This window comes from Fringilla coelebs (assembly GCF_963513975.1).
Source record: "Fringilla coelebs genome assembly, chromosome: 18".
Classification (NCBI taxonomy): domain Eukaryota; kingdom Metazoa; phylum Chordata; class Aves; order Passeriformes; family Fringillidae; genus Fringilla; species Fringilla coelebs.
The window spans coordinates 3,529,315-3,545,171 of NC_140044.1; the positions used below are offsets into that span (position 1 = coordinate 3,529,315).

General features: G+C 41.5%; 1 protein-coding gene across 1 annotated transcript; it reads left to right on the forward strand.

The window, feature by feature from the left end:
• Positions 1 to 909: 909 nt before the first annotated feature.
• On the forward strand, positions 910 to 14,508 carry EDN3 (endothelin 3). Its single transcript, XM_084217704.1, has 5 exons — positions 910 to 1,150; positions 1,528 to 1,744; positions 12,855 to 13,019; positions 13,518 to 13,628; positions 14,371 to 14,508. The coding sequence occupies exons 1-4, from the start codon at positions 1,099 to 1,101 to the stop codon at positions 13,597 to 13,599; spliced, it is 516 nt and encodes a 171-aa protein (XP_084073830.1). The 5' UTR covers positions 910 to 1,098; the 3' UTR covers positions 13,600 to 13,628; positions 14,371 to 14,508.
• Positions 14,509 to 15,857: the final 1,349 nt, after the last annotated feature.

Genomic DNA, 15,857 nt, shown 5'->3' on the forward strand with positions numbered 1-15,857 from the left:
CTCACAAACCAGATTTTAATGAACATGCTAAATTGGCATGATACATAAAAGAAATTTTGCCTACAGCTCTGTTAGTACTGAAACATTCTTAAATGAAACATTTTGATTTAAAATATCCACAATTAAGTTCGCACCCTGTCTCCATGTGCTCTCTATAACAAGTGTTTCCCAAAACAGGCTATACTGCACATACTACTATAAGAAAAGATATAGCCAGTTACCTTAAACCCTTACCTATTATCACTTAATAGCTGATATTATGATAGAAAATGGGGCCACAAGCTGGAGTGTTCTTCTAGGCCCAGCTATCAGGTATTTGACGCAATATAGAATTTGTGTTAAGTGTTGCACTCTAGGTGGGTTTGCCTGCAAAGAGGTGCTCATAGGTAAGTAGGGAAAAGAAAGTGTGAATAAATTGGTGACTTAATTTCACCCAGAGGAATCAGTAGCAGAGTCTTGGGGGGCGGAGGGGGGGAAGAGAAAAAGGGCTCCAAACAACTCTCAAATCTGTAGCCCAGCTTTAACTCAAAAAGCTGCGTTTTTATTACACGAGCGATTCCTCCTGGAATCACACACTGAGCAACAGGATCAGGTAATTTAAAAGAGCCGAGGGCAGAGCAGCCCAGCAGGCTGTGCCTCCCCCGGCGCTCCCGGGAGGATGTGCTGCCCGAGCGCGGCTGTTACCTGCCGGGGGGAGCGGGGGCGGTGCGGGGCCGTGCCCGCCCCCGGCCCGCGCCCCGGGGGAGGCCGGCAGCTGTCGGCGGGTGGGAGGCGTCTGCAGCTGGAAAACAGCAGCTCCGGTTGCTGATCAGATTTGGGGGTGGGGTGGGAGGTGTGTGTGGGAAAAGGCAAGCGATGGATCTTCCCTTCTTTTGACAACACTCTCCCCTTCAGGACTAAGTCTGCGCTGGAGGAAATTAACTGCGAGGGAGAAGCGCTAATCACACCTCCGTGTGGGAGCCAACTCCCGGGAGCAGCGTGTGCCGCCAGCCCCAGGATATTCCCTGCCTCCAACCTGAAGTGATCCCTCCTGGAACGGTTCAGTCGCGCCTGCAGTTCACCTTTGCCTGCAGTTAACCAGCGTGCAATTTGGGTTTAATGGAGCTGGGTTTATTGTTCCTCTTTGGACTTACGATTACGTCGACTGCAGGTAAAGTGAATTTCTTTCTTTCTTTGCCCACTTCCACGCATGCACACAAAGAAAGGCTGGGTGGTTTTTTTTGTGTTGCCTTTTTTTTTTCCCTCCTCCTTCCAAAAGGCTGTAAGCAGCAGCCCGCTCCGGTGCGCGGTAAAGAACGGGACTGCGAAGCCATCCTTTGGCCGCCCGTGGGTTCATCCCGAACCCAGCGGGCTGGCGCTGCAGCCCGGGGCGGACACAAACATAACGGTGCTCCCGGCGCCCCGGGACTCCGCAGGGAGCGGGGATGGGTCGGGCCCGGCCCGGGGGGGAGCTGCGGGCGGGGGTGTGCGGAATCGGGGCGCCGGGAACTGCCGGGATTTGCCGGGAGCTGAGCGCGGCTGTTGCAGGGACCGCGCTGCCCCGGCCCCGCTCCGCGCTGCCGGCGGCCGGCCCGGGACACCGCGAGCGCGACGAGAGCGGAGCGGCGGCGGCCGCGGGCGGCAGGGCCAGGGCGGACGGCGGAGCGCTGCGGCACCGGGCCCGGCGCTGCACTTGCTACACCTACAAGGACAAGGAGTGCGTGTACTACTGCCACCTCGACATCATCTGGATCAACACCCCCGAGTGAGTGCGGGAAATGGCGGGCGGGGAGCGGGCGGGGGAGCCCCGGGGACCCCGCGGGGGGAGCCGGAGGCGGGGCCGGGGCCGGGGTCAGGGCGGGACGGGGGGAGCCCAGCGCAGCCCCCCGAGCCCCCAGCGCCGCTGTCCCGGCACCTGCCCGGCCCGGGACCCCGCGCGGCGGGACGGGCACCGCGGTGTGCCGGGCACGGGTGACAGGAGCGAGGAGCGGTGATTTCCCACGAGAAATGCGTTTCTAACAACTCACCCGCCGGGAGAGCGGGAATAGTGTGCGTGCGTGCAGTTGTACTAGTTTTGATACAAATTAGCGTGGAAAAATACCGAGACGTTAAGATAATGTTTGAAAAATTCAATATGCCAGATTTTAAGATGTTACAAAAGAAAGCCTTTTACAACTGCGCTCTGCGGAAACACAAGCTTTTGTTTGAACGCGTAATAAAAACAATTTTGAAGCCGTTTTCCCTGGATTGGAAGTTCTGAGCTCCATGCAGGGCGGTGGGGGTGGAGCACACGTGCAGAAAAGCTGCTCTGCTGTCTGTACTGACAGTGCTTAATGGGAAGAAAGCATCCAGGAAGAATGACACTTTGCCTACATCCCAAAGGTTAGAGGCCTCCTTTTCCTTCACCACTGTATATATCCTGTCTTGCTGAGTAACCAAAACAGACTTCAGATTTGTAAAGATTCTCCCAGGCTAAGAGGTTCCTGTAGCGATCAGTTCAGTACAAAAACAATTAGGACATCAGGTGAACCTGAGAACAAACTACTTCAAGGATTCAAGATTTTCAGACTCTGGGATGTGAACTTGAAGTATTCCAGTAACTAAAGTCTGGGAACAGTTGTAATGATTCAGATCTGCCTTTGAATCGATTGCAAAGCTTTTAATGAGATTAAAATAACAAAAGGAGTAGAAAAATAGAAAGTAGCCATAAACTAGGTTAAGTCAAATGGGGTTTAGGGCACTAAATTTGTAAATTCACGTGTGTGTCCTGGCTAGAGGCCATGTCTGATGACGTCTTTTGAACTTCTACCAACCTGTGAGTATCATGTATTCACACAAGTCATTCAATTCTTCGAGTTCCATACCTGCACTAATCCACCCCAGGATTACTTAGGGTTATTTTAGCCAAATATTTATGACTCAGTAAATTTAAGTCAGACCTCACCAGTGAAAATGGGGGAATGACATTCCTTTTCCCCTACGCACTGAATAAATAGACTTCTGCTAATTTTAAACACACACTCCTCTTTTTTTTTTTAATTTTTTTGTAAGACTTTCCTGTTTTAACTCTACAGGACTTTCAATTTTCATTCCACTCCCAAAATTATTTAGTGTGCATTAATTCAATAATATAGAGAATTTTCCTACATGAAAGTTTTGTGCCAGTATCACTAAAGAAAGAACAAAAGATTAGAAAACAAGGCTTATAATGCTTTCATGATACCTGTGGAATTGGCAATGAAGCCTGCATAACGATCCAAATATTAAGCAGTTGGGGTTCTAAGCCTTTGCTTTCTTTACTGAAGTCAGTTGGACATAAAACAGCAGCAGATCTGTAAAGTCTACTCCCACTGGGTATAAGTTAACCTCAAATGATTTAATGTGAGGACTAGGAAATTCTCTTTTTATAATTTTTATGCCATGTGATGGGAAGTTTCTATGCAAACCATGGAATGAATACATTCAATTTCAATACTAATTATTCACACAGAATAATACATTTTTAGCTCCAAAGACATGAACTTGTACAATCTAACAACACTGTTGGAACTGGGTGAATTGAACCTCTGAGGTTGACAAAGAGTGGGTGGATGATGATGAAATTAGCCTGGAATTAGTCCAGAAGGGACTGAATTTCCTGAAATCTGTCTGAACTGGGCAGCTTTGCTGTCCTTCTCCATGGACAGGTGACAGAGGTACAAAACTCTCGCTGAAACGGTGCAGTTGTCATTTTCAGAAATCCCAGGATTCTTCCTAGGAATGCTCCCAGGGCAGAGGCAAACATTAAATTAAGTGTATTGGATATTTTGAACCCTTTCAGTACAACAGGAGCAGGATTTAAGATCCTGTGTGCCATGACCAGGCACTAATTCTGCTCTGGTGATTGATTTAGAATAACATCTCAGGAAGTCAAGAGGTTCTTTGGGATGTGAATGAGGGGAACCAGGCTTGCTTGGGCAATTTAATATCCTGAGAAAGTTACACTACTTCTTTGAAATGGAAGTAACCACGGGATGTGTACAGACTGGCTGTTTGTAAAAGGGGCTTTTACATTGCTCTTGTACACATGTTGTGGAAAGTTTTTGTATTTACTAAAAATTTGGCTCCAATGCAACTTGGAGGATCATACACACAGCGAGAGGCCAGAAAGTTGGTGTTAAAGTTTGGAGAAGTTTTCCTGACATCTGTTCATTCTGGTATTTTTCTTGCTTATTTATTTTTTTTCCCCACTACATCAAACCTACAATTGCTTCTTACTTTTTTCTTTCTTCCCCCCCCCCCCCCCCCCGACTTATTTATTTCACTTTATTACTTCTTGTTCCCCACAAAATTTCCTCAGTACTTTCTGTTTTCAGGCTACTCTTGCCTCTATACTTTAAAGACAAACTTCAGTTTCTTCTCTGGTTTCTTCTGCTTTTGCCAGCAGGAGCTGTTAAGCATTGTTGTAATATATTCAAAACAAATCTTGGTCATGGCCTCTCCTCCTTTTCTGGAAAAGCAGTTAAAGTTTTTATTGAAGCTGTTGGAGGCAGAGTGACAATAGAAGGTCTATTTCTATTCCTGCTGAGAAACCACTTAGATCAGCAGGGTGACAGTTGTAGAAAAGCACAAAATTGCAGAACATGGAGCCTCTGACTCCCTACAGCTTTCACCAATTAAATGAGAAATTATCTCTGCACACATGTTTTGAGTATTGCTCTATACTTGACTATGAAACACTGCTGTTAGTCCAGAACACGAGGAGCACCAGTGTTGTTTTGATATAGTGAGTCTTTCATTGTGGGAAAGTGGAAAAGAAGATGACCTAAAGAAAGGCAGGTAAGTCAGAAGAGAATAATGTAATTATGTGGTGTAGACAAACAAAGGTTGCATAACAAAGATAATTAAAAGCTGGTAAACTGTTCTCACTGATAAGATTGATTAGCCAGGAATTAGTTTGCAGTGTATTTTTTTTTTGGTCAGGTGATTAATTATGCTTGTCTTGATCTATACCTGCAGACACATTTTAAAGAATGAATTGACTTTTAAACAGTACCCACTGTCGTAATACAGGCACAGCTTGATGCTTAATTTTGTAAGTTAAAGAAGAAAATATAGGCAAAGAAGAAAAAATGGGCATGACTACTTTTAGATCTGCACTGCTTCAGAGGGATCCTATATTTCAATATGAACTGAGATTGTACATCCAACAGCAATAATAAGTGTTAATTAATAACAGTTCATTCAATTAATGACATTAATGTTGCTGCATGAAGCTCTATTGATGCTCAGAATGATGAGTGATAGATTAAAAAGGTGACAACTCCTAAGAAAGTGGTACTATCTTGAGGGTACAGACACTCAAGTGGGATTCAGTTCTAAAATAAAAGTGTAACAACCATCTATGGCAATAATCCAGACATTTCCAAAGGAGAATTCTTCACTCAAACTAAGCACCAAAAATAAGAACATGTCTTTTGAAGGGTCTAAAACAAAGCAAAAGTGTTTTTTTCTTTCCTAAATGACATGTTATTTTGGTATTTGTTATTATGTTCAAAAGAGGAGTGAATGAAATTCCGTGACCACACTGTAAAGACCAGTTACATGATGATCTAAGAGTTCTGTCTGCCAGTTACATGAATTTCTGAATCAGGAAAATTGGATGGGCAAAGTGAAAGGCAAATTTTGATCTAACACTGTTTTGCTGCTCTGATCCTCTGTACTTAACGCATGTTCAGTTTCCTCTGGGGGAGGGCAAGGACAGGGACAGGACTTGTGTCTGTCTCTTTGCTGTGTGGGACACACTGGGAGAGGATCTGCTCAGTGTCCCTTGCTGTGGGAGCACATGGGGACACTGGAAGGATCTGATATTTTGTCACTTAATAAAAAAATTTGTTTCTGTGACTCAAGCAAGTCAGATAATCCTTAGTTATCTCCTGATAGTACCCAACAGAAATGTGTTTTCCTGACCTCAGGTGACCACTGGCTGAGGTGAGAAAAGTTTTTCAGACACTTGTGGTTGTGTCTGTAAGTGATGATGAATGGGTTTGTCAGGAGCTAAGCAGCTTGAGCAGATCCCACCTGCACCCAGCTCTCCAACAAATAAGAGTGAATGATCTTTGCTCATTACTGACTTAGGTTACCATCAGAAAGTCACCTCAGAATGGAAACAATCTGTAGCCTATCATCACTTCACTCACAGTTTTGCTCACACACACAGATGATGTCTCAGGATGGTGTTCCAACAGGCAAGATTTGATATAACCCAGTGGTTACTCTGCTCTAACTGCAAGTGCTGCTGGCCAACTTTTCCTTCATAACAACTTTTTGTTACCTGCATCTCTTTGGTGATTGAATTTTGTTGAACAGAAGCCCACATAACAAAATTTAGGATGCTTTTAATCCTTATGGACATTAAGTGATGTTCCAAATTATTAAAATTACCCCAATTCTGGACAATTATATTCATCATTAAATAAGTATAGGTGATGTATTGGTGTGAAGTATTTTACTGGAAATAAAAGTACACAGCTAAAGATCTCTTATTCAGCAGAACAATTAAGCAGGTGCTTGTAAACTCTAGATCAGATTGAAAATCCCTGCTAGTCAGAGGCGTGATGATAAAACAGTGGCTGCCAGCCAGGAAGTTCAAATAAGGAAGCTGATCTGTCAGCTGAACAGTGCACATGGTTAACCTTCAGAACCAAGTGCCAAAACTGAAATGATGAATCTTTGTTGAGTTGATTTTCTTTTTCTGAATGAAGCTCGCCCTGATTTTGCAATCTTTACTATCCATGGGAACATGTGGAATCTGTTTGTCTTGCAAAATCTTAATGTGAAATGAAGAATATTTCAAATAGATTTACTGAACCTAGTAATAGGCTCCTGCTGTAATTGTTATATTTTATTGTGGACAAACTGATTTGATTTTAGGCCTCTCTATTCAAAGAGATATTCTTACATATTTAAAATGTGTAGTGACCTCACACTTGCTGTGTCTCGCTGTCTGAAGTGTGCATAGCTTGCATGCCCTCCTCAGTCTAGAAGTAGAATATTTCCTCTGAGCTCACTGACAGTACTCCCAGGACTGATGTTTTACAGCAGCCTCAGGAAGATTTGAAATTATTTGGCTCTGCAGTTCCAATCCCACGTCCCTGCAGGAGCTGGCCTTGAGAAGATGAGGTCAGGGATGAGACATGCTGATAGCCAGGGCTTTGAAATTTCACCACTGCTGCTCCTGCTGGTCTAATTCTAAGAATAAACACTCTTGAGGGCTGTCAAACCACAGTCACTTTCACCAGTCTTACATTTTAACACCATGTGTTTATTTTCCCCCGGGTTTTTGTTTTATTTGTTTTTAAACCAGCGGTGGGTTTTGAACTCTACAGGCTGTAGAGAGAGGTAGGACATGCAGCAGTGTGTGTTCCTTGTGTGCACTGCTGGGGTGGCTTCTGAAGCAGCAATAAGTACTCTGAATTTTAGCTTGAAAAAATCTTAATTTGATTAATTTCATCCATATTTCCCAGCTGCTCTGCCTTTTGGGCTTTACCTAAGTGGTTTTGTGCCACTGGTAAATGGTAAGAACCACTTACTGATAGTACTGACTGCCAGTCAGAGGGAGAAAAGGAATAATGGGAATTTGGGCCTGACAGACAGAAGATGCTGCTCCAAATTTTACTTATTTCTTTAAATTAATGATAATATACCTTGTAACAGGGCTGGGAGCAGATTGGGATTGACAGGAGGCACTGAAGGAGATGCTCAGAGAGGTATTTCTGAGATACACTGGCTCAGTTTATCAGGTCAGGTGAGCTCTACCCAGCCTCTCTGGGGATTTGGGGTGTTAATGGGCACCCCCAGGCTTGCTTCATCTTCTTTACCCCAATAAATATACCCCAGCTTTTCACTCCACAACTCAGATATTGTTCTGACTGTATTTCAGAAACAGAACCTGTAACACCCCTTTGACAGTAACAAGAGGAGGATGGAGTGTGATAAAAAGCCTCCAGATTCTCACAGAGCCTGACCTGGGTACCAAGAAGCCCCAGGGTGAGGAAAATCAAAGCACTCATGTGGTCAGTGGACCTGAGTGGTGAAGCAGATGTGTACAATGCTTGGCTTATTACCTAAGCTGGCTGTAATTAATGAGATAAAACTAACTGGCATCCTCACAAATTAGCAAGTATTAATTAAAGGATAAGATAGCAAGGTCATGGAGGTGCATCATAATAGGAGCCTGTTCAGTATCTAGGAACACTGAGCACTACTAAATTTAGGATGTGGGAAAGAAAGGTGTGCCTACAAAGGTTAAAATTTCATCTGAAAATAGCTCTAACTTCAAAAAGCTACCCAGAAAAATGCAGCTTCTGAGATTGTGGACAGGATCACCAAAGCAACAAGTCAGGCATCCTTTGGAGATGTTTTACTCCTGAAATAATGGTAAGGATGGGTTAATATGGGAGGTGCCTCTATTGTGAGCTCCTAAAAACCCACGCCTGTTACAGGAAGAGCTGGAGCCAACTTCCAGAGCAGCCAATGATCTCTTCATCTGTAAAGCTACACAGTGCTACTGCTGTGCCTTTGTATGAAAATATACACAGAAATATCTGTTATTTCCCCAAGCATCATCCTTCATTCTGGGGACATTTTGTCTCACTTGGAGGATGGTAAATTTTGCTTTCTTTACTCTCAGTGGTCCTTACAGGGATCCCATACATTTTGGGATTGTCTGAAAGCACTGGAGACTGTTGGGAGCCTTGCTGGTCTGGATGTGTGCCAGAAAATATATTGGCTGAATCCTGAAATCACAGCATCTAAGATGATTGCTGCAACCCCCTCATCCCTTTGTTTTGGCTGAAACTCTCCAGTGCCCTGAAGGTATCTGCTGTGTTTAAGTGGCTGGGAAAGTAGAAAATAATAGCAGCTCATAGATCAATTATAACATAGCATGAGAAACTCAGCCACATGTTATAAAATTAAAATAAACCAATTGGATTGGTCTGCCTGAATTCTGAACCTTCATTGTGTGAGTGGGGAACAGCAGGACTCGGGCAAATCTTGCTTCCCAATTCAGCCTGAAGGTATTAATCCTTCAACACGCAGTTTTCTTCTGTGGAGGATTTCATGTTTCAGAATGGCTGTTCACTGGAAAAATCCCTTGGTACCAATTGCTTGGTACCTCCTCTCTTTTTTCAACAAACAGATGCCTATTTCTGTTAATTTAATGGCAAAACCTTCCTTCAAGAGCTAGCTGGCTCTTAGGGGGAGAGCTTTTCTAATTGTTTTGTGGACATGAAGTACACAAATAATCTAATTTATTTCAGCCTCTGATACCCAATCTGACAAGAGCACACTGTGCTGTGATTAGTTCTGTGCTGCTCTGTTATACATGAGATTATCTTCAGTTAATTATCTGTTACACTGACTAATCACAATTACAACACATGGAGTAATTGCAAGTACTGAAGAGTTGTGATAGTTTTCTTGGGGCTTTGTTGCATACAGAGTAAAGAACAAATAACTTATACTATAGAAGCAATTATTTCCTTAAACTCAGACCTTCTCTTTGTTAGAAAATGCTTAAGAACTGAGCATGCAGACCTTTATGCACCCACTGGCTGGCTGGAGTAATCATAGTGAACCTCCCAAAAGAGTGTAATGCCTCAGAAATCACAGATTTGGATGTTGCCAATCAGATACCAGTTCAAAGAACTACCTTGAAAAGGCTGATTCAGAATTGTCTAGGTTTGCTTATTCTCCACTTTGTAGAAAAGAAAGACATAAAGGAATCACAGCACACCTTAGCTGTAAATGTATCTTAAACTCATATTAGTTTACTTCAGGAGAATTTTATTCTCTTAAAGGAAGAAATGCTGCATACTGAGTTAAAAGTCAGAAATTCAAATTTTCTTGTGAAATGTAAACCTCAAAAAAAAAAAAAGAATTAATTAAAAACTTGTGGATGCTGCAGAGAAATTAAAAAAAAATAAATTAGTAATTGGCTTAGCCAATACTTTGTGCAGGGACTGGGTCATAAAAAACAGTGTAAGGAGCTGGTAAGTTCAGGATCCCCCCCAGTTCTGCCTCTGCCCCACTCCAACTGATTTTTATCTTCACTGAGGGGAGACAAAGTGCCCTGTGCATATACAATTAATCAAACTCTTCATGATTATTGTTGGAAAGACTTCAGGTTGCTTTTGAAGTGTATCTTGTTTGAGTGGGAATTTTTGGATTAGAAGCCAAAACCAGGCATATTTGGATTATTGTATTTCTATCTCTGATTGGCAAATCTGCACATTACCTTACACAAAAGCTTCATTCTGGTTAAAAGTCTTTGAAACTTGAAACACTTGAAAATGTCATTGCATTGGCACATGTTTCTGGTCCACTGAGAATGAAGTAGCCTTGAATACATTTTCTAAGCTATGAAGCATAATGTACTTAATTAGAAAGATCAGAAGAAGTATCTAAAATATCACTTTCCTACTTTGCTTAAGGCTGTGATTCATGGCTCTTATCACTTGTAATTATAATTATATCCTACCCTCCTCCCTGTTTGCTGGAATTTACTGTCTCTTAGGAAAGGCAGCAGATTGGTAATGGGCCCTTTCCTCAGTCACTGGAGTTCACATAGTTATGGACTGAGGTAAAATCAGAATTTGATGACAATTCTGGTTGGTCCAATAATTTGCCAATTGCAGCAATTAAGAATAAAACTCATGCCCTTCTTTCTCTCTGGTTATCTGACACAGTGTGACTCAGTCCCACAGAGCTTTTGGTAAAACTTAACTTTAGAGTAAAAAAGCCCAGTATCATATTTTGAAAGAGTGAACTTTTGAACAAGGAACCACTTTAAATAATGAGAATAACATATTACAGTGTTTTATGTCTCATTAGCACAATGTAGGATGACATCTGCAAAAGCTGCAAGAAGCTTCTTTATGCCCTGACAAATTATCTGTCATTAAACAGGGCTCTCACATTGTCTAAAACACACAAAATTCATCTTTCCATTTCAGTCTCAGTTGGAGCAGGAAGTTGAATAACAGAATTTTACCAAACAGCTTTCATAGAGGGTTTGCCTCTGTTAAAAATAAAGGAACTTTCCCGCACTCCTGCCTCTAAATACCAGTTCTTACTTCTTAAAAAACATGAATGTATAAAAAAATACAACCATGGAGCAATTATTTATGTCAGGAGTTCCCTACATTAGCCATTTCACATTCATTATTGTAAAGCAGATGTCAGTATTGAATTAATAATACTCTTAAATTATAAAATGGGACTTGCTCCTAATCCTAAAGACAACAAAAAGCTTTTTAAATGATGGTTTCAGAAGGGAGGCCAAAATAAAGGCCTAAAGTCTTTTAAGACAAATGTGGGTGTTCTTGGTCCCTCCCAGTGTCCTGGCACAGGAGCAAAGTGGTGAAAATAAGGAGCATTTTCTGCATGGAGGCAGACCAGGACCTGCTGGAGAAAAACCATCCCCTGGGCTCTGAACACAGAAGTATTGCTGGTGATTTTCTGTCTCTCTCAGGATGATTTTATGATCAACCTAACTCTGACAGATTCAGGCTGTGAAAGACAAGGTGCGCTGTTACAAATGTACTCCGAGTGCAGAGGCTTGAATAAATGATTTGCATCAACTGTACTGATGTTGCATCAAAAATTGTTGTAGACATTAGGAAAATAATGTTTCTGAACCTTTCAGCCCACCATGTGTGTGGGAAAATGGAAGATTTGCAGCTTTCCCATTAGCAGCCTAATGATGTTTTTATGAAAGCAAATGAAAGAAGCAGAGCTATGTGAAGGTAGTGGTTCCAGACTCATTATTCAGACTTTGTTCTGTAACCTTTCGGTAACCTTTCTAGATTGACTTCCTCTTCCCTGCCTTTTTATTTTCCTTTTTTTTTTTTTCCCCACTCCTCCCCTCTTCTTTATTTCTTGCTTTTGAACATGAGATCATGAGATTCTCTTCAGATTTTTAGCGTTTGTGGATTTGTGGCTTGCTTAGCCCATCCCTCAAGTCCTCAGGAACTTTTATGAGTGTCCAGAAGTTTCATGGGGAGTACAGCTGCTGTTGATTGAGATTCTTTAACAGCTGGGAAAAGACATCAATCCAAACTGTCTAACTCTTTTTGGGCATTTTAGCAGGCAGTGATGAACCATATCCTTTTCTGATAAGAATATTGAGTATAACCCATTAAAGAGCAAATCATGCAGGGAAATAAAGAGAGGTACCTCCTACTATTTCTTGGTGTGCTGCAGCACAGAATAGGATCTCTCACAGAAAGGTAGAACCATACAAGGAGGATTATCTGGGAGTTTCTTGCATTTGTAACTCCAGGGGTCATGTTCCAAACGTGATGCAGTAAATGAATTGTGCTGACAGTTTTCTCAATTTCTCAATGATAAAATTACTGGCAAGTCAGACTCAGAACCATGAACTACGTGACAACTACACAATGTTACTGACCTGGTGAAATCAGCACAGCTCCTCTGTCACTTCAGACCAGCCAAGGCACAGAATGTGACAGATTTTGTGCATTGGCTGGGGAAACCAACACAACACAGGAATAAGGAGTAAAATGAATGATAACCTGGGGATGTATTTGCATCACCTCTTAGGTATTCCATTTTCTTTTTAATAGTGTAGCTGCCAATTAATCCTTTCAGTAGAGCTGACTGTCTGCTAATTTATAACTTGGTGAAAGGCTGAGTTGATGGAGCAGAAGTTATGATCTGGTACAGGAAGAACTTAGGTGGGCATAGGATTTGATTTTTCTGCCACTATTTATTGTTTTTCATAAACAGATCTCCTCACTAAAATAGAAAAGAGGTGGAACATAATTTTAGTTGGTCCCTAAAATCCACAATACATGTGATTCTCACAACAGGAGGACTGTGCCATATGGACTGTCTAACTACAGAGGCAGCTTCAGGGGCAAAAGGTCCACAGGGCAGACTCAGAGTGCTCCCCCGTCCTCACTCCGATGTTCCTGCTCGGATGCTCATGACAAGCAGTGTTTGCAGTTTTGCAGAAGAATGCAGGACAGAAGGAGGTGAGTGTCTTTCCCTATCACTGCAACCTGGCCCCATGATGAGGCCATTTCTGGAGATAAATTAATCAAGATGCATTTATCAAAAGGAACTGATTAAAAGGTATTGATTTTAAATAAAACTCCCCTCTGCAGTTGTGGTGGGTTAACCTTGGCCAGCAGCCAAGCACTTCCACTGATGCTTGTTCACTTCCCCTTCAGTGGGATGGGGGAGTGAACAGGAAGAAAAAAAGCAAGAAAACTCCTGTGTCACATCAGAGTTTAATAAGTGAAGGAAAGAGGCCAGAGCCAGCCAGTACTGCTTGGAATTTTCTTTTTTTCTGTTTCTTTTTATGATGTGGTGATTTTGAAGCAGCAGATCTGTGCAGTTAGGGGCATGCTGAACATTGCACTGTTCTAGAATGTTTTATGAAGTCTAACAGAGAGCATGAAATTGTCATTTCATCTGTGGGGACATTGATGAGAACACAGTTACAAGTTTAGGCAATCTCTATTCTACAGAAATCTTGGATCAATGAAAAAGACAGAGGAGAAAGACCAAAAAGACCAATGCAGGGAAGAAGAACACAATATTGTTCAGTAGCACAGAGAAGAAGATTCTGAACAAATCAGGTATGTTACAGATGCTTAATATTAAAAAGAAATATTCAATTTCCCTAAATGTTCTTTGTATTGTAGAATCCTTAATTCTTTCAACTGATTATTATCACTCCTTCCTAAATTAAGGACAGAATTTGGCCCATGAGTTGTTTGGGGTTTTTTTTCCTAATTTAATTTTTAAAATAAACTTTACTATACACAGAACTTCTACAGCCTTTCTTGTGTTGATGTAACCCCTTCAAAAGTTGGATTATTTGGCTATAAGCCAATACATATTTTGCCTTTTTTTTTAGGACAAGGGCTGTTCCTGTCTATCATGTTTTTCCTCATTTAGCACTGCAGCAAATTAAGATACACATCCCAGTGCAGTGCTCCAGTAAAGTTGAAGTGTTAAGGTAAAGAAACAGGAAAAACTTTTTGGAAGAAGTATCTGGAGAGAAAAGTAAATCTGCTTTTGATGTCAGGTATGAGGAAGTTACTGTGACCCAGTAGCCAGTTTCAAATATTGCCACTTCTAAAAAAGTTACACCAATACCCCAAATTTTTGCTATGAAGGGAGCACTTAGATTAGAAGTCCCCAAACTGAATTTATTGCTGTGATTATTTGGGCAGAGCTAATTAGAGAACTGTGTAGGACTTGCTCTGTGCACACATAACCAAGGAGGGCAACCACAATTATCTCAGGTAACAGGGACTTAGTGCTGAATATTCAACAGTTTGGCTGTATTTGTTTGTTGGTTTGTTTTCTTTAAAGCTTTAACATTTATTTGCTGGAGCTCAGAAACAAGAACTTAAACTACAACTCTCCCTTGAGATGGACAAACTTGATGCTTCAGTGTGATGCCAGTGGAGAATTCAGCAGTAGGCAACACTTCCATTTCAGCAGTGCCCCTCTGAGGGCATGGGAACCTGTATGAAGAAGCTTTTCTCCCCTCGAGAGAGCCTCAGAAAAGGATAATCTTTATCATGTAACCTGGCAGGGAATGTATCACTATTGAGGAAAACTTCAAAGGCAGACCCAAACTTCAGCAATGCAAAGCTTCAGGAAATGTTTTTCTCTGTGATTTAAACAAGTACAATAGAAACTGTTCCACTCACTGCTTGCTCTGTGTCTGAAGAATCGATCCACAGCTCTGTGCAGGCAGCTGCAAGTGGAGAATGGGGAGAGTTAGAGGGAGATTGCCTCTACATCAGTTCTCATTAAGAATAAACAGATACAAAATATTTCTCTTGTTAATGTATGCAAGCCTGAATCATCATATTGTAACTTTGTGGCAGATGTTTAAATGACAGTATCTATGCAGAATAAATATGAATGGCTAATATAAATATTATTATAAACTATAGCAAGTTAAGAGTATACATTGAGTATTCAATAGATTACCTAATTTAGGCACAACTTATTCCTGCACTTGGAAGTTCCATTCAAACACACTTACAGTGATTATTTGGGGATGCACTGTTGTTGGTGAACAGAACTTCAGTGATTCATCCCAAAGAATTTTCCTGCAGATGCAAGGGTAGGACTGTGGAACTTGATGCCATCAGAGTCATTTCTGTGCTGGCCATTTGCTGTCCCAGGCCCCTACAGGTCACACCCACAGCACATCCCCTGGGCTTTGCCAGTGCTACAAATCCCACCTTTATCTCTCCATTGAAACAGCAGCACCAAATAACCCAGCAACTTGGCAATAAGGATTAAATCCAACCCTGGACATTTTTCAGCGTAAACGATTTCTTCAGAAATTATGGACTTCTTTTTGCTACAAGGATGCAAGAGTAAGCAAAGGAAAAAGAGCAACTTTTGCAAATCCTGTTCTATATTATTTAAAAAGAGAGGAAATCCCTTACTTGTGACATTACAAATTTTTTGGGGTTTACTGACCTTCATGCAGACTTTCCCCAGGGCACATAGGTTAAACAATAACCGCCTGTTGTTAAATTATATTTTAGAAGAAGAAAGATGGAGACCAAAAGAAAAGTGAAAAGAAATCAACAGTAAAAATATCTAGATAGGGCTTAAACCAGTGGTAATAGTTTTTGTTCAAAACAAGAAAGGGAGGTCTTTGCCAAAACATATGATATATTTTATATATATGTGGATATATTTCATAAATAAATTATTACAGTTATAAAATTAAATATATCTTTCAGTTATTGCATTTGTATCAGTTTCTTACTTGCTATGTAACTGATTTTGTACATTTATAGAAAATAGATTATTTATTGTATAAAACCACT